The sequence below is a fragment of the Alexandromys fortis genome, unplaced genomic scaffold (assembly GCF_014885135.2).
Source record: "Alexandromys fortis isolate MF-2015 unplaced genomic scaffold, M_Fortis_MF-2015_v1.1 scaffold_46, whole genome shotgun sequence".
NCBI lineage: Eukaryota > Metazoa > Chordata > Mammalia > Rodentia > Cricetidae > Alexandromys > Alexandromys fortis.
Window position 1 is genome coordinate 10005033 of NW_026067919.1, and position 19536 is coordinate 10024568.

The window sequence follows — 19536 nt, forward strand, 5'->3', positions numbered from 1 at the left end:
AAAAAAAAAAAAAAAAAAAAAAAGGCTGGTCTGGTCTACAAAGTGAGTTCCAGAATAGCTAGGGCTGTTACACAGAGAAACCCTGCATCAAACAAAACAAAACAAAACAAAACAAATAAAACAAGTACTGGGTTTGACTTGGATACAAACCAGGGGTTTCTACAGCCCCTCCTCAGCTTCCAAAATATGCTACCATTGACTCATAGAACTTGGACAAATACTTTCCATAGAACTGAGGACACAGCGAAGGAATTTTCTTCCCCAAGGAGCTGGGGTACACCATCCTCCAGGCATAAAGATGTACTTACCAACCTGGAAGCTCTTTGAGCTTCTCATTATCTTATCACCTTTATTCTTTTTTTTTGGGGGGGGGGGGCAGAACTCACTATGGTTGACCTGAAAATCTCTTAGAGACCAGCCTAGCCTTAAACTAAGAGCTATTCCTGCTTCTGTCCTCATTATCTGTAACATTAGTGGATAAAATCTGATTTTCATAAACAACTTAAATTATCACATAATCAGGCGGCGGTGGTGGCGTGTGCCTTTAATCCCAGCACACCAGAGGTAGAGGCAGGTGGAGCTCTGTGAATTTGAGGCCAGCCTAGTCTACAATAGCTAGTTCCAGGACAAGGTCCCAAACCTACAGGGAAACCCTGTCTTGAAAAACAACAACAACATCATCATCATCACTGTGGAAAAAACAATTTCTTTCTGCTACAAGCCCAAAGCTCACCTTTTCACTTTTTTTACGTAAGCACTAATCACTACCCATTTTTCCTGAGTTCAGTGTGCACTGGGGCATGGCTTCTGATCTATGATGTGCCAGTTTGTACAGAATGTGCTCTGTACGAGTGGCCTGTAACTAGTTAAGTGGACTCACACACACAAAGACTAGGAGACAGGACAGTCTGTGGCACACTTTGTCTCAGGTTTCAGAGCTCCTCATTTGTTAGCAATGGGGCTGGAGACACATGGCTTTTAGGAAAGGGCAGGTCTTTATAAAGGCAAACAATTCTGTATTTAACCAAACAGTATTACAAACACTGCCTCACAGAGTGCTAAAGAATGGAGGAATCGTCTGGCTTATAATACATGCTAAATTCTCTACTTTATTTCATGGCAGCAACACAGTTACAGTCATGCTTTCAAAATATATTAGAGGGTTGCACACGACACACATCTATTGCTCACCATCTCTAGTTAAATGGCCATTTGAGGAAGTTCTAACATAGCAGAAAGAACCACCAATAGGAAATTTCTGACTTAACAGATTTAAGGGCAAGTTAGAAGACAAAGAAAAGTGACTCCTATAACCACTTGACTGCTGAATTCTTCTAAACTGTTTTTACTTTAAAATGTCATTTTATGTGTATGAATGTTTTGCCTGTATGTGCACCACATGATGTCTGGTGCCTGAGGTCAGAAGCAGGCATCACATCATTGGAACTGGAGAGATGGATGGCTGAGTCACCACTGACACCAGGCATCATGTGGAATCAAACCAGGTCCTCTGCAAGAGCAGCAAGTGCGCTAACTGATGAGCTAGCTGTTCTCTTTCAGAATGTGCAGCTTCAGGAGGGATATACAAGGAGTGCTGAGGTAACGTGCCCACCAAAAGGTGGCTCTATCCTGGCCAATGACTGGGTGACATGATACACCCAGACATCACGTCCAATAGGAACAACCTCTACAATGCTTTAAAACATATCAGAACCTTTGAACAAGTCTTCGCAAATCAGTTGTTTATTACAATATCCATCTTTGCTACAAAATAAATTTCTTGGCTTTTTGAGACAGGGTCTGTCTACATAGTCTAGGCTGGCCCTGAACTTCAGATCCCCCTGCTTTGCCTCCTCAGTGCTGGGGATTATAGAGTTAAAGGTGCACGTTGCCATGCCTGGCTACTTGAATTCAGGGTCTTGAGTATGCTAGGCAGGCTCCACTTAATTGGTCACCGGTCCCTCTGTAAATCCTTACCAGAGGCAAATATGACTTGGAAAAACAGAACCACAAAACCAGGTTTATTAAATATTTACTTGGAATAAAGCATTCACAGGTACCCTCAGGTCTTAAAACTATCTTTTTATTATAGATTAGACTGCTGCTTCAACATAGAGCTTGTTTTTGTCTTCTGAGTCAGGGTCTTACTGAGTAGCTCAGGTTGAGCTTCAACTCACAACCTTCCTGGCTCAGTCCTCAGAGCTAGGATTGCAGGCAAGTTGTCACCAGGCCTGGTTCAACCTTGAGGACTTTATTTTAGGGAATTCAGGTCTAAGGTCACTATGGAGAAAAGATTAGATATAGAAAGCTGAAGGCTGGGAAAAGGATGTCAAGGAACAGATGAGTGTTCCTTTAATGAACACTGGGAGATCTGGGCATGAGGGCACAGGCCTGGATTTCCAGCAAGCAGGAAACTGAGGTGGAAGAACAAAAACAAAATCTCCAAAACACTGAGAGAGAAGACAGCTTACTTGGGGGTGGTAGGGACAGTGTAAAGATTACTGAACTATATAGGGATTATTTTAAAAAATGGGTTTTTTTGTTTTTTAATTCCAAGCACCTAATACATCCTGTATTTCTAAGACTGGAGGCTATGATTAACAACTTTCTCCATTTGAGAGATACGATCTCCTTCCTCTATTGCCCAGAGGCATCTCAAACTGGCTTCAAAAGATTCCCCCGCCTCAGTCTCCAGAGTAGCTGGGGAAATAGTTGCATACTAAACAGTTGGCTTTTTGATATTTTTCTTAGATATAGAGAAATATTTAGATTTTTGGCGGAGAAAATCCCCACTGAAAGGAAAGTAAGTTCCTCTTCTGTATGTTTTCTGCAAGAATGCTGAGTGTTAGTTAACACTTTGAAACAAAGGATCAGGGCCATAGCACTCAGGTTTTGTCAACCATCTAATATAAACTGTTTATTTTCGAAAGGGCTTTCATGGCTACACCATCTTTCCAGTTCATAAAGTTTTTCAGATTCCTTAAGATGGTAAGTATATTTAACACTCTATAAAGACCACTTCTCTTCTTGCTGCATCATCACGCAGTGCGGTCACTGCTAGCTAACTACAAATCCGTTTCTCTGCTTGTTTCCTGAGACAGAACCACTCTTCCTCTTCCCGTACCAGTTCCTTTGTAGAGAGACTGATCAACCGCACCTTTGACTGAGCAAGAGCTAAGGCTACTGCAATCTGGGAAGGCTGATGGCATTTGCTGCTAGGTTCAGTGTTTTAGTAGTAAAACTGGGACAAGAGCATTTAAAACGACACACCATGGCAAACTTGAACTGCTTTAATGACTTTGGGGAGCTGTGACAAGACAGAAAGAGGTCTTGGGCTCAAAACTACCAAATCACAGGGAACAGAAGTGCTCCCCTGAGAGTACAGAAAACACTGCCCGCCCTTTGTAAGGACAAGGACAATTTAGCATTTGCAATACAATGCTTCTTGCCCCAACACCCTCACTAGCTGGGCAGGGGAGAACAAAAGTGTTCCTGGTTTGGGGAGTGAGGGCGTGGTAGGAAGAAGGAAGGTGTAGCACGCTGGCCACCCATTTTATATGATTTTGGAACTGCACAGGAAATTAGAGGTCAAAGTGGCTCCAACAGCTTCTAGCAAAGGGAACTACTGAGCTAAGGGGCAATGAGCCTCCAAAGGTAAACCCTTGATGTGGGTGGACTCAATGCAAATTTGGTAAATCATTGACCCCTTAGCCATAACCTTTGTTCCACCACTGGGAACACCATCACAGCCTCAGTTTTTCTGGTGCAGAAACATTTCTACAATTTACCCCCATTTTAACTCAGCTGGTAGCAAAAAAGACTCCTGGATAGCGGAGGCAGACAATGGTCTAGCCAACTTGGTTCTCAACCTGTGGGTCAGGACCCCACACAGGGCTCACACAGCATACATTTACATCACGATTCAAACAGCAAAATTACAGTTATGCAGTAGGAACGAAATAATTTTGTGGTTGGGGGTCACCACAACATGAAGAACTATATTAAAGAGTCCCAGCATATCAAGAACCAGTAGTCTAGTCCAAACTCCCCTGTGCTCACTTGCCAGTCCAACCCCCATTAAGGCTCCCACTCAACAGCAAAAGAAAAAAAGGTTGGTTTTTCTTTTACTCTTAGGTCATTCTTTTAGTACCTTGAAAGCTGTATTGTGAAATGTATTGGGTAGAAAATGAAAAGAAGATTTTTATTACTTGCCTAAAGAAAGCAATGTACCTAGAAATGCCAAATCTACTCACAATTTGAAACCACGGGATACCTTGATTACTACCAAATTTAACGGACTCAACTATCTAAGGACTCTACCTTTTGCCGAGGCTCAAATCTGGTACTAGCCAGGACAAGAACACACCCCCAAGGCTATTTCATTCTATTGGCTGGCAGGCTGTTCTGTAGTCTACACCCTTTAGATTTAATGTCAGGACGCCCTATGTTTGTCAGAAACGTTACACTGCTCGATTTTCTTTTCTTTCTTTTGTTTTCTTTCTTTCTTTCTTTCTTTCTTTCTTTCTTTCTGTTCTTTCTGAAGGGAGGAAAGGGGCACAACACAAAAAGTCATCAGTGTAAAAATTCTATTAATTTATAAGATTGGTATGATCCGTCGGTCAATAAAACTTTCTAGATTCCAACTCCGGAAAGAAAACCATTTTCTCTGTTGTTGTACCATCGGCCATTGGTGTTACGGGCTCACACTGGGTGACAGGCACCGAGGCCAAAAGGAAACCGGTGCAGTGTCCTCAGCGCAGACAGCATCAACACATGCAGAGGCCCGGGGTGAAGGGCTTGCCCAGAAGGAAGGCTGGCAAATTACGTGGTAGTTTTAGGGCGGAAAAAAGAAATCAGTATCCTCTAAGGCTGCCACACCCTAGGCGGGGAGCTTGGAGGGGGGCACTGGCCTGCAGTGCTGGGCCGGGCCGGATAGCGGCCCGGGCTACAGGAGGCTGGAGGGGTGGGAGGGCGGGAAGGGACCGGCGGGCGCTCACCTCCCTTGCAGGGCGTGCGGTGCTGGCTGTGCTGGGCCCGGTAGCCTTCGATGACCTCCCAGGAGCCATCGTCGCGCCGGATGGGGAAGGAGAGGCTCAACACATGGTTGCAGGGCTTGATGATCCGCAGGATGCCACGCACCCGGTTCCGCTTCTGCTCCTCGCTCTCCCGGGTCTTCAGGTCCTCCACCAGCTTGTCCTCCACGATGCTGGCGCCACGGTCGAAGAAGCCCTCCACCATCTTAAAGAAGTTGGGGTCGTCTTCGCGGTCGGCGGCCACCTCGCTGTAGTGGCGCCGGGCGGCAAGCGCGAGCCCGGAGTGCGGGACAACGGAGGGGTGTCCGCGGGCCCAGCCCAGCAGCGCGGCCGAATCCGCGGCTGCAGCGCCCAGGGCAGCGGGCCCAGAGCGGGACAGCAGCAGGGCTTCTCCCAGGCGGCGGTACATGGCGGCGGGCTGAGGAGAGAGCGGCGGGGCCGGAGGAGACCAGAGCTCGCAGGCCGGGACCGCGGGAGGAAGGGCTGGGTGCGCGCTACCCTTTTAAGCCGCGGCTTCCTGCTTGCCTAGCTGTCCCCTCCCCTGCGCAGCTTCTCGCCCCACCGGGAGGACGGACTTCGGCGGCCGCGCGCCGCCCCGGGCGCTGGGCCTCCCCTCCGCCAGCCGCGGCCTCCAGGCGGCGGCGCGTGCGACTGCGGCGTCGGGGGCGCGCAGGCGCGGGCGGGCCTGGTGCGCATGCTCGTCGGGGCGGGGCTAGCGTGGGCGCGCGAGGACCCGGTAGGGAGGCCCGTTCGTCCTCCAGCGACCGGCTCGGAGGCTGCTGTTCCCGCAAGGTCGGTGCCCTGACGGGCGCGCTGAGGCCAAGGCAGTGGGAGCGGACTGCGGGAGGCCACGCGGTCTGGCCAGCACCTTGGCCGGAACGTAGTGTGCGGGTTCGCGGCTCGGTGCGGCGGGCGGGAGAGCGACGTTAAGCAGCGGCCGCCGAGGCGCTGGGGCAGTTTAGACTGGAAAGCAAGAAGCCTTAGGACTAGAGGGAGCCCCTGGCCCCACTGGCCTTTACTTTGCACAAGGTTTTAATGTGTTCTGTTCAACTACTCATCGATTTCGAGGTAAAATAGTAATGCAAAGCATTGTTGTCTCATGTGCCAGGTTTTTTTTTTTTTTTTTTTTTGAACGTCAGTTTCACTCTGTAGCCCAGGATGGCCCGAAACTCAACTCAACGCGGCTGCTTCAGCCTCCCGAAGGCTAGGATTACAGGCACGTGTCACCACACCCTCTCGTTGTTGTGACTCTACAATGGGCAGAGTGCGTGCCTCCCTTTCAACATTAAGCCCTAAAGTAAGAACAGGTTAGAAATAGGATTAATGCCCCTAGGAATGTATAGCAGATGTGTGTAATTTCTGAGACTCGCTTTATGGCTCAGGCTGGCCTTGAACAACAGATCTGTCTGCTCCTGCCTCCCGAGTGCCCAGATATAAAGGACTGTGCCACGGTTCTCTCTCTCTGTTCATGTATATTCTATATATTGTCTATATATATCATATACATAGACTATACAGAATATATGCTCTCTACATAGAATATATAGAGAAAATATTCTATATATTCCATACATAGGGAGTATATATAGTCTATATATAGAGTATATATACTTTAAGTGGTACAGAATCTGATTTGTAAATTGCAAGTTTCACAATGGTAGCCAGGCTTGGGTGCTGCATGCCTGGAATCCCAGGACCTGGGAGGGGGGAGCAGGAGGCTTGAGTTTGAGACCAGCCTGGGCTAAATGATGCACCACTGTTTTCTCTTAAACAAAACGAATCTACATGAGAATTCAGTTACACACACACACTCTTGCATGCACATCCTTTAAGGCAAGTTACCAAATGCCACATTACTAGTGAAAGCACCCCGGAGTACCTTGGCAGTTTTATATAAAACAAAGTCTAGTGCTTCCTGACATCATCCCTCTAGTAGATGACTTCATTCATCTATTAAAACATGGAAGAGAAATTTATTATTTGGTTTTTCGAAACAAGGTTTCTCTATGTAGCCCTGACTGCCCTGTAACTCACTATGTAGACCAGGCAGGCTTTGCCCCCCGGAAGTCTGCCTCCCACACCAGACTGAGAAATTCTTCTTACAATGTTTTGTAAACGTGAGGTGACAACCTAGACTGGCTAAAGAACATTCATTTACCTCAGTGTACTCTGAAGCTAAATTTATTTATTTATTTATTTTTTAACCAGTGCAGCTTATATCTTACCTTACTCGCTGGATAAATGATAAACTCTTAATTACATTTGTACTGTATAATGGTGCTGTTAATTATATTGTAATTATATTTTTTTTTTTTTAGCAAAAAAAGATTCTCTGACCTGCATCGTGATTTTGGCTTGATGTTAAAAGATTAAGGTACCGAATTTCCTTTTTACTTGATAATATTATCACTTTATGATTTTATACTGTAAGAAACAAAACGTTCCACTTTGTACCTGAGGCAGCAGAAGAATAAAGCCCCCAAATCCTGAAGTTTAAGCATAACTCTTACTAGTGTCCGTGAGTACACGGACATGATTTTCTTTCCATGTTAAAATCTTTGATATGTTTTCAGAGGAATGGTGGAAACTTAGTTTTATCTTTCTTATTTATTTTTAGTTTTTTGTTTTGAGACAGAAGTCCATAATCCAGGCAAGCCTGTAACTCACTTTGTGGTGTAGGCTGGGATTGCCTGGTGAGTTATTGTATCAGATAGTTTCCTTTTTTGATAACCAAAGCCTTCAAAATAACAAATAAATAAGTGTTTAGTATTGCCTTTCCTGTGGCTTAGTTACCTGAACCGAAGACATCTTTGGAAGTGATGGGAAATACAGCTGTAGAAATAAATGAGTTTTTCAGTTGCGTGTCTCCAGTGTGTCAGTATTTTCACAATGACTCAGCTGCCTGTAACTCCAGTGCTTAGGCAGCTGAAGCCGGATTGCCTTGAATTTGAGGCTATCCTGGGCTATATAGTGAATTCCAGGATAGCCAGCAAGACACTGTCTTAAGGGGGGGGGAGAAAGCAAACAAACAAAATAACAGCTTTGAGAATCTAATAACGTCACTGTTTTTATTAAAAGCTTTTTAAAAGATGTTTTAACGTTACATGCAATTTACATAAACTTTACTAATTGATAGATTTTGAAGAATAAGAGTGGATGGGCATGTTTTTGATAACATGCCTTTGATCTCTGACACAGGCGCGCTTATTTCTGGTTTGGAGAGGAGCCTGGTGTACATAGTAAGAACCTATCCTCCCCCAACTACAAGTCCACCTCTTTAACCCCTGTTTTGTATGTAGTTGGAGTTTTCCTTTCACCCTAAAGGAGATATTGTAACTCCTTACTTGACAGGAGGGACCGAGGCTCAGGGGCACAAGTAAATTGTTGACATTCATCTATCTATTTTGGCTATGATTCAAAAAATTTGACTCCAAAATTCTGTTAATTTTGCCTATTCCAAAAAATGTATATTTGCTTTGTTTAGAATTGCATTTGACTGCTTTGTAAAACATATGAATAATGACCAAATTACAGTTTAATTATTCATAGTAATTTCCATTTCAAAAAGAGGCCAAAATTTAACTTGAAAGGAATTGTAGTCTTTGATGGCATCCAACAAAGACAAATTGGTTTTCTGTCCAGTAGCTGACATGACTTTCTCTTGCTATTTTACAGTCTTGCCTGTTCTTGATCTAGAGTGCTCTTTTGTGCTTTCAAGTGCGTGAGGAAGATTTTAGAAGAATGTTAGAAGTAGTTGTAACAAACACACGGGCAGAAATCGTTGGATGGATTATTTAGTTAGTACACGGACATGATTTTCTTTTCATGTTAAAATCTTTGATATGTTTTCAGAGGAATGGTGGAAAGTTAGTTTTATCTTTCTTATTTATTTTTAGTTTTTTGTTTTGAGACAGAAATCCATAACCCAGGCAAGCTTGTAACTCACTTTGTGGTGTAGGCTGAGATTGCCTACATGGATGGATACATGTTCTGTTCTGTACATTTCATCTAACTGGAGTCATTCAGTATCTGATCCTTAGAGGTTTTCAAAGTATATTAGTGTAACCACTTCATTTCCTGACTGCTCCTCCTCTCTTCTCCTTTTATGATCTGTCACTGTTTTAAGCCCACAACTGTCACATTTTTAAAGTTCACTGGTTACAGATAGGCCTTTGTTTTGAACAATTAGGAATAGTATTGTTCTGAACATTCTTATACAGGACTTTCTGTAGAAATATTTTCCGTTCTCTTGGGTGTTTACCTGGGAAGGGAATTGGTAGGTTGTGTGGTCAGTTTGTGTTTACCCTTTTGGGAAACTGTCACATTGTTTTCTTATTGACTACACTATTTTAGTTTCCACTCTCCCTGTAAATGGATTCCAGTTTCTCTCCTCACCAGTGTTTCTGTCTTTCTGATTATAGCGTCTAGTGGTGTTAAGTTGAACCCTTAGCCTCTCTTTAGAGTCTAATAGTCAATAATGTGGAGATTGGACATCTTGCTGTGTTCTTTTTGGGGGAGGAGTTCAAGACATATTTTCCTGTGTTACAGCCCTGGCTGTCCTAGGACAGTTCTGAAAAGTTATATGAGAATGTTACCATGAAATTTGGTAGAATAGCAGAATCGGTGTACTTTAACAATCTGTTGTATATTTTCTTTTCTTTGTCATTGCTCTTTTGCCTTCTCTCCTGAAGGAAAAAATGAAATAAAAGGAGGACATGACTGTTGAAATAGGAGCGGCGGCAGGGCTGCGTCCCCGGCACCCGGCCACCCGCATGGCTAGCTTATGCCCGAAATAATTACACGGAAACTGTATTCTTTCAAACACTGCCTGGCCCGGCTAGGTCCAGTTTCTTATTGGCTCTTACATATTGTTCTAACCCATTTCTAATATTCTGTGTAGCCCATGAGCTGGCTTACCAGAGAGGATCTTAACCTGCGTCTGTCTGGAGTGGGAGCATCATGGCGACTCCTTCCCTAAGCTCCTTTTTCCCAGCATTCTCTTCTGTTTACTCCACCTACCTAATTTTCTGTCCTATGAGGGCTGAGGCAGTTTCTTTATTATTACAAGACCCACCTCCATCACATGACTACTCCTAAAGTATGCAGGTTTTTTATTGTAGTTATAGGAGAGAAAGCAGACAAAGGGAAGAGTCACACTGAGCATGGCCAGCAGACTAAACTGGACCATGAGAGGAGAGATGAGGAGGTGGCAAGAGAGGAGCCACCAACCAAGAAAGGTGGCCCAGGCCAAGAGGCCATGAGACTAGCATAGCCAAAATAGCTGGATTATACAGGGATCAGGTGGTACGTGAGGGGGAGAAGCAGAAGTCCAGCCCCTGGGAGGGAGTGGTTTAGGGTAATTGGTGGGATCAAAAGTGCTGGGAGGAGGCACAGGTACTGAGTGATACTGGGAAGGCTGGCCAGAGTCCACTTTGATGTATTAATAGGCACCTCAGTTAGACATATGTCCTGGGTTTTCAAGACCTAACATTCCAGCCTTTTGTTGATGATAAAGGGACAATGTAATCTCTTATATAACTTCTTCCTGCTTAAACTGGGGTGTTTTGGGTCCCAGGAAGGCTGGTATGTTGTACAAAGCCAGCAAAGGAGAGAGGAATGTAGGCTGGGGGACATTTGCTTTGCTCACTGCCCAGATTCTGTGGGACTACCTGGGGCTAGTGAAGTGTAGGCTGCTTTAGAGCCATCTGGGCTGCAGGTGCCAAGGAACACCAGGGTTGGCCCATTGCAGGCAGTTTTGGAGCAATCTGCAGTTGATTGGAAATCTGTTGGGACAGAATCAAACTAGAAGGTAAAGTTGAGTTTAGGAGAAAATTTTTGTCTTGATTTGACAAATTTTTGAAACTTCCGGTGTCTTGCTATATTAATAGCCACCTCAGCCATTTTTTTTTCTGTTTCTGAGACACCTGCACTCTCTTTCCTTTTTCTTCCTGGTATATTAGTGAAAACCCATGAAAGGAGGAGTATGGAGACCTGATACAGGCGTCAGTGATAGTCGGTTTTTTAAAAAAGGTTGTGATTATCACTTGGTACATAAAAATCCTAAAAATATTAAGTGGTAGTGTCTTGCTTTTTATAGCCTGAACTGTCCTTAATCTCCCAGACTAGCCTTGACTTAAGATGTGTTGGCATTCCATCATTATATTACTTGGGAGGCTGAGGCAGGAGACTTGTCATTTGGGGGCTGGCCTATTAGCTGGGGAGTACCATACTTTTAGCATTTATCCTTGTTAGGTCAAGGGACTAGAGGTGGCTCAGAGGTTAAGAGGATGTGTTGCTCTTGCAGGTAACCTGGGTTTGGTTCCCAGCACCCACATGGTAGCCTACAACCACCTATAATTCAGTTCCTAGGATCCAATACCAGTTTTTGGCCTCTGCTGGTAGCTTTCACATGGTGCTAAGTAATTGCAGGTATACACACACATACACATAAATTAAAAAAAAAAAGTCAGGCAGTGGTGGTGCATACCTTTACTCTAGTCCCAGCACTTGGGAGGCAAAGGCAGGTGAATCTGAGTTTGAGGCCAGCCTGATCTACAAAGAGAGAGTTCAGGGACAGCTGGGGCTACACAGAAAAACCCTGTCTTAAAAAATCTTTTAAAATGTTCGGTTGAAACACAATAAATAAATGTAAGAAAAATATTTTAATGTTATTTCTCTCCCAAGCAGAGTCAGCTGCTTCCTGTGTTTTCCAATAAATCTCTTGTGTGATGTTTGTTGTGAGGTGTAGTGTGACTTTGTGGTATTCCCGGGCTCCCAACTACCAGGATACTGTGCCCCCCAGAGCTGTAACACAGCCAGGTCTCTTGTCACTGAGGTCTGGAGTGAACAGTTGGGAAGCAGCTAATTTTAAACTACAAGGCAGCACTCACTGTGGAAATGTAGAAAGGGGGGATTTCTTCCCTAAGAACAGGTCATCATGTCCCGGAAAGAGAAACCAACTGACCCTTGAGTGTCTGCAGCCTACAGACAGAGTGAGGAACAGCAATCTCCTATTCTGCATGTAGGGCTGTATGGTAAAGAGAAGTTTCATGGGTATTGAGCTTAGCAACATCCCCTCCCCACCCCTACCCTGCAGCGTCTAAGAGGCAGTGATATCAGCGACAGAGATGGGATGTGTAGAATCCAGCTCTGGCCCCCAAGGCTGTGCTCAGAAGAAAGAGCAGTAGCACTGAAGAAGGAGTTTTTATTAATTTTGGGGAGGGGGTGCATTGAGAGGGAGGGAAACTAGGTAGAGTTTTCCTGTCTGGACTGCCTAGTCCCAAATAAACATGCAGAAACTCACATTAATTACAAATGCTCAGTTAATAGCTCAGACTACTAATTAACTCTTACAACTTAAATTGGCCCATTTCTATTAATCTACATTCTACCACATAGATTATGGCTTTACCTGTCCTCCAGCATGTCCTGCTCTACTTTGATGCAACTGGCAGAAAAATACAAAGAATTTGGAAAAAAACTTGTAGGTCTGTTACATCAACTTCAGGAAGCATTTGATAGCATTTGGAGGAAAGGACTTTGGGAAACAATGTATCCAGAGAAAATCATAAGAATACTAGAACATGCCTATGAAGATACCTTTGCATCAGTCAAAGTCTAGATCAATTTAAGACAGTTGTAGGACTGTTGCAGGGATGTGTGGTGTAGGAGGTCCTTCTGTATTTGTGTTGCTTTCATTGGTTGAATAAAGAAACTGCCTTGGCCTTTTGATAGGGCAGAACTTAGATAGGTGGGAAAAGAGAACTGAATGCTGGGAGAAAGAAGGCAGGCAGAGAGAGCTGCCATGGAGCCTCCAGGTCAGACATGCTGAATCTTTCCCGGTAAGCCACGGTCGTGGTGAACACAGATTAATAGAAATGGGTTAAATCAAGATGTGAGAGTTGGCCAAGAAGAGGCTAGATATAATGCGCCAGGCAGTAATTTAATTAATACAATTTCTATGTGGTTATTTCGGGGGTTAAGCTAGCTGGGTGGCAGGACACAGCCTGCTCCTTCTACAACAGATGTGTTCTCTCACCACTACTTTTTAATATATTCCTGGGATTAATAATAGCAACAGCCCTGGAGGATGAGGAGATAGGCGTGCATTAGGTGGTATGTGAATCAATAACTGGTGTTTTGTCGACCATATAGCACTACTTGCTGAAAGTCCAAATGAGCTGCAGGCCATGGTAAACAGGGTGGAAGTCAGTGAAAACCTTGGCATGAAAGTAAACATGGAGAAGACTGAGATACAACACATGGGAAGGGGGCACAAGGATTTTAACATTGTAATAAAGAATCAGAACCTCAAGCAGACAGTCAACTTTGTCTATCCTGGAGGAAGCTCAGTTCAAAGGAGGGAACTATTTCAGACGTCAAGAGGTGAATAGGGTTAGCGAGGACTGCATTCCAGGCACTAGGAAAGGTTTGTCAGCAAGAGACATATGACAACAAAATTACAAATCTATGAATTGCTTGTCTTGAGCTGCCTTCTTTACAACTCTGAAACCTGGACAATGAAACGCTCCTCAGAACAGCAGCTGAATGCGCTAGAGATGGCGTGTCTCAGGAGGATTCTAGGTGTCACATGAAGAGATAGGCTGTGCAAAGATAACATTAAGAAACCTCTCCATGTATAGAAAGAAGTATAAACTACAGGACACAGCAATGGTGCTTGAGATACTTCAGCTGTGTTATGAGAATGAGTGATGGCAGATACCCGAATATAACACTGCTTGGAGGAGTGCCCAGGATAAGACGAAGAGGAAGGTCCAAAGAATGCTGGATAGACAACATAAAGGAAGACTGTGGAACCTCGGGTATGACAGTAACACAGCATCTAGGACTGCCCAGGATAGGAACAACTGGAGAACCACCATAAATGGACTGCCCATGCATGTTTAAGCATTGCCAGGGCATAACTGAGATGATGATTCTAACAGGAGGAGCAGGCTGCTTGTTGTCCCGGCTGCCCGCTAGCTTACACCCAAAATAATCACACAGAAACTGTATTAATTAAAACACTGCTTGGCCATTAGCTCTAGCCTCCTATTGGCTAACTCTCACATCTTGATTTAACCCATTTCTATTAATCTGTGTTCACCACGAGGTCGTGGCTTACTGGGAAAGATTTAGCATGTCTGACCTGGCGTCTCCATAGCGGCTCTCTCCCCTGCTTTCTTCCTCCCAGAATTCAGTTCTGTCTTCTCTGCCTAAGTTCTGCCCTATCAGGCCAAAGCAGTTTCCTTTTTGATTAACCAATGAAAGCAACACACAAACAGAAGGACCTCCTACACCAGATGATGATGATGACATTCTGCCACGTGGTTCGTGGGTTTACCTGTCCTTTAGCGTATCCTCCCTCTCCAGCTGGCTGACAACCTCTCCCTGCAACTCACTGTCTCAGCCCTTCCCTCCCCGCATTCTCCTTGTTTGGTTGTCTTACTCAATCTCTTTCTGCCCTGCTACCAGCTAGTGAGATTGATTATTAATAACTAGTACAATCCACAGCAGGAAACAGCTGTGAATGGAGGGAGATAAATAGGATGCTGTGGAATTAAGAAAACAAAAAACAAAAAAATTTTTGTTGAAATAGGAGCGGCGGGGCTGAGTCCCCAGCACCCCAGCCGCCTGCTAGCTTATGCCCGAAATAACAACACACAAACTGTATTCATTTAAAGACTGCTTGGCCCATTAACTCTAGCCCTTACAGGCTAATTCTCATACCTGGACTAGCCCATTTCTAATAATGTGTGTAAGCACCCCAAGGTGCGCTTACCAGGAAGATTCTAGCCTCCGTCCATCCTGGGTCGGAGCTGCCTGGGAGAGCTGAGCATGGCGTCTCTGCTCCAGAGAGCAGAGCTGTCAAGTCTCTCCAGGAGCAGAGCAGAGTCTGAGCTCACTTCCTCTTCCTCCCAGCATCCTATTCTGTTTACTCCTCCCACCTATGTTTTAACCTATCAGGACCAAGGAGTTTCTTTATTGCTTAACCAATGAAATCAACAGATTGATATATGACACTCCCACATCAAAATTTAAAATTTAGGTCAATTTAATGTTGTTTTGGTAATTGAATGGTAAGAAAGAAAGAAAGCTAAGTTAAAAGTTAGTGCATATCTGTTAAGCAGTTAAAAGAAGACATAAGTGAAAAATATACTAGCAAAGTAAAAAGTAATTTTTCCTTAATCATGGCAGGCTTATGGCAGAAATACACTTTTATTATTATTTTTCGGAGGGCATTGAGACAGTGTTTCTCTGTGTAGCCTTGGCTGTCCTGGAACTCACTCTGTAGACCAGACTGGCTTTGAACTTACTGAGCTCTGCTTGCTTTTGCCCTCCAAGGGCTGGGATTAAAGCCATGAGCCACCACCACCCAAGAAACAGCCTTTAACTGGAAGCCATAGATATAGCGTAATTGCACTTGCTCCTCGGGAGCAATTAGAGTCTTCTAAAGGCAGAGAAGATACTGGCCAGGCACACTGATGTGCAGAGTCGACTGAGTGACCAGGGGTCTGACTTCAGAACTGGACGGCATGGAGGGAGCAGGTATTCGCTGATAGGTTGTTGGCCTATCCAAATAAAAACTTAAACTCAAGCCATAAACTAAGGTAATTGGTGCCTGTCAAGAAGCCTGGAGACGGAACTTTTCACTGTAAGTACAAAAGGTCAGTTATAATGTCAGCTACCGAAGCACTCTTTTTTTTTTTTTTTCTGTTTTATGTTCAGATAGTGATAATTTTCCTGACGGTTATAAGATAGCTATCTCAGTTGCAGGGGTCACAACAGACACAGCTAAGTACTAAGAAGGGAACAGCAGCTCCTACCCTTTATTAGTGCAGATAACCCTTTCCAAAGGCTACTATCCTTCAGCTCTCGTAGGCCCTAGTAGCTGGGACTAAGTTACGTGTCTATGTCCTGGCTGTGAGGAAGGCTTAGAAATCCCCCATCTTAGGTATAGGCAGGCTTTGCCAGCAAGGAGGAAGTATGGAGGAAGTAATTACTTGAAAGGCAACTTTCCCAGTTTGCTTTGTCTTACTGTGATAGAAATCATGACCAAAAATAACTTGAGGAGGAAAGGCTTTATTTGATTGACATGTCCCATCACAGTCCATCACAGAGGGAAACCAAGGCACGGATGCTGAGTGCTGTCTTGTTTTTTGTACTTCGTTTACTTTTTTTTCTTTTCTGTTTTGTTTTTGTTTCTTGAGGCAGTGTCTGTCTATTATGTAGCTCTGGATGTTCTTGAACTTGCTGTGTACACCAGGCTGGCCTGAAACTCACAAAGGTCCACTGCCTCCATCTTCAGAGTGCTAGGATTAAAGGCATACACCATCATTATTGTCCAGCTTCCCTACTTATACAGGCTCAGGGATGATAGTGCCCACAGTGGACTGGACCCCACAACATCAATCATCAATCGAGACAATGCCCACAGTCTAGCCCACAGGTCAATATGATAGAAACATTTTCTCAGTTGAAGTTCCTCTTCCCAGATAACCTTGGCTTGTGGCAAGTTGAAAAACAAAACAAAACAAACAGACAAACAAAAAAACTAGCCAGCCGTAGTGTTTGCCATAGTTTGCCACAGAGAATAACTGCCTTGCTGTTTGTTATCCCATTGTGATAATATATTTCTTCTTATTTATTGTTTGTGAGCCTAGCCTTTAATGGCTGAGCCATCCCTCCAGGCTGATAATGTATTTCTCTAGATTACATTGGAATGGAGGGGTACTTCTGGAGTGTGATTTGGGAATTATGATGCTTATGATTGGGTTGATTTTTTTTTCAACACCAAAATTGAAAATTCTGGTCCTCTTTGAGATCTTACATAATGATGAACATTTTAAGATAATGCTTTCAGTTTTTGAAAACAGCTTATAAACAACCTTGTGGTCTGGTGTTTACTGTGTTGTTAGATAGGAGGATAGAACAGAAATACATCCTCAACTTGTGGGGTTTGTAATCAAAATTAAGTGCTGAAATGATCTTGGCAGATTTCTTGATAATGTTGCCATCAGTGACATCTTGCCACTAGTGTAGGGCATAGACTGATGTGAGATAATGCTTATACACTGTAAAGGTTTGTCATTCATATTGGTTTAATAAAACATTGATTGGCCAGTAGCCAGGCAGGAAGTATAAGCAGGGCGAGGAGACTAAGAAAATTCTGGGAAGACGAAGAGCAAAGACATAGTCACAAGTCAGACACAGAGGAAACAAGAGGAGAATGCCTTACTGAGAAAAGATACCAATCCATGTGGCCAAACATAGATAAGAATTATGGGTTAATTTAAATTGTAAGAGCTAGTTAGTAATAAGTCTGAGCTAATAGGTCAAACAGTTATAATTATTATAAGCCTTTGTGTGTTTATTTGGGACTGAACGGCTGCAGGACTAGGTAGGACAGAAACTTCTGACTATGATAGACAAGTAGTTTAAAACGAGGAGAGTGCTGATTTGGCCTTCATGCTGTTAAAGTCCTTGCTTTTGTCCAGAACAGAGATGGTAGACTCTAGATTGTTTTACAGTGATACTTTATCACAAGCATAACTTAGAATAACACTACTTTAAAGATACTTAAGGAAGTGCAGGGGGGTTGGGGGAAGGCACAGGCCTTTAATTTCAGTTCTTGGGAGGAAGTGGCAGGCTGATCTCTGAGTTTGAGGAGTATGAGGCCAGCCTGGTCTACAGATGGAGTTCCAGGACAGCCAGGGTTGCACAGAGAAACCCTGTCTTGAAAAAAAAAAACAGCAACAACAACAACATCATCAACAACAACAACAAAAAAACCAAAAAGATACATGGGGAGAGTAGAGGTAACTTTTAAAATATTTATTCACCACAATTTTCTCTCAGAGTAGAATATTTATGATTGTCTTCTTGGAGAGCTTGTGAAAATGAAACACAAAGAGGTTACACACACATCTGCAGACACACACATAAATAAAATGTAACAAAAACTTTAAAGCATGTATAAATGGCCAAATAAATGCATGAAAAATGGAAATACAATAAAAAAATCACTGACAGTATTTCATATCCTCTAGGAATGACTGTAACAATAATAAAACCAAAAAACTAACAGCTCTCTGTGGGATATATTGAAATTAGAACCTAATGGAGACCAAATAGTACAGCAGTGGTGGTTTTGCTTGGCAGTTCCTAAAAGAATCAGGCACAGTTAGTTACCATATTGTTTAGTAATATTCCCGAAAAGATTTGATGCCATATGTGTAACAGTATCTTGTATAATAGTGTTGATGCCAACTGCATTAATAATAATAATGGAAACCTGAAAACAAACCAAATGTCTATCAGATCATAATGTGTAAACACAAGTGCTACTTCCCACACAGTGGAGTAATATTAACCATAAAGAAGGATGAAATACTGGTCTTGGAGTATAGCTTAGTTGGTAGACTGCTTGCCTAACATGCGTGAAGCCCTGGGTTCACGCTCTAGCAGCCGGTACACCAGGTGTGATGGTGCTCACCTGTAATTCTAGTGTTTTGGAGGTGGAAGTAGGAGAATCAGACCACGTAAGGAATTTAAGAACAGCCTAAGACTCATGAGAGTCTCAAAAACCAAAACAAAGAAATGAGAGCTGGCAGCGGCAGTGGCGGCGGCGATGGTGGTGTTGGTGCATGCCTGTAATCCCAGCACTCTAGAGGTAGAGCCAGGTGGGTGTCTGTGAGGTCGAGGTCTACAAAGTGAGTTCCAGGACAGCCAGGGCTCTTACATGAAGAGATCCTGTCTCAGAAAAACAAAACAAAACAAAAACCCTCAAAGACAAAATAAATAAAAAGCAAAACAAGCCAGTACAAAGAAATGAAATACTAATTCGTGAAACACCACCAATGAAACTTAAAAACACTACCAAGTGAAAGAAGGCAGACACAGAAGAATGACTTTATATGATTCATGTCTGTGAAATGTGCAGGACAGGCAGTTCCATGACAGTAACAGGTAGATTAGTGGTTCCTAGGAGGTGAGACGCAGAGGCTTGGGAATGGCTGTTGGCCACATAAGGCCTTCTTTTGAGGAGATGGACACATTCTGGAATTAGATGGTAGGCACAGTTGTAAACATTGAAGTGGCAATTTGTGCCAATTTTATCCCAAAATTTCTTTCTTTTCTTTTTTTTACATTATTTATTTTGTGTGTTCATGCATGTGTGGCAGTTGTTTCAGAGCATGGGCATGGTGGTCAGAGGGCAACTTGTAGGAGCCCACTTTTGTTTTCCACTGTGTGGTTCCCAGGGATCAAACTCAGGCCCTTATTTACTAAGCCATTTCACCGACCTTCAAAACTTATTTTCACTTTAGAATTAACTACAGTTCTTTTAGCAGGCCAGTTAATGCCTTTGTTTTATATTAAACTAGTAGTTGAATGCAATTGGTCCACAGAATCAGTGTGCAGTGAGATTTTACAGTAAGAACATTGTCAGGAAGAGAAATTATTTTTCCTGGGCCGAGTATGTAGCACAGTGCTTGCTGCTTAC

The 19536-nt window shown here is 43.5% G+C and overlaps 2 protein-coding genes across 7 annotated transcripts in view; one reads left to right on the top strand and one right to left on the bottom strand.

Moving 5' to 3' along the window:
* Glud1 (glutamate dehydrogenase 1) overlaps nucleotides 1-5587 on the bottom strand; it is a 38074-nt gene extending 32487 nt beyond the window's left edge. The window contains exon 1 of the mRNA XM_050140676.1: nucleotides 4998-5587. Coding sequence (XP_049996633.1) covers nucleotides 4998-5442 — 445 coding nt within the window. The 5' untranslated portion in view covers nucleotides 5443-5587. The remainder of the gene's footprint in view (nucleotides 1-4997) is intronic.
* Nucleotides 5588-5704: 117 nt separating this feature from the next.
* The window catches only part of Shld2 (shieldin complex subunit 2), a 90756-nt gene continuing 76924 nt past the window's right edge, over nucleotides 5705-19536 (top strand). For 3 of the 6 annotated variants that reach the window (XM_050140667.1, XM_050140665.1, XM_050140669.1), the window contains exons 1-2: nucleotides 5705-6101; nucleotides 7352-7407. The gene's annotated coding sequence lies outside the window, so the exon portion shown is untranslated. The remainder of the gene's footprint in view (nucleotides 6102-7351; nucleotides 7408-19536) is intronic. The other 3 variants (XM_050140668.1, XM_050140666.1, XM_050140672.1) reach the window with 1 other exon arrangement.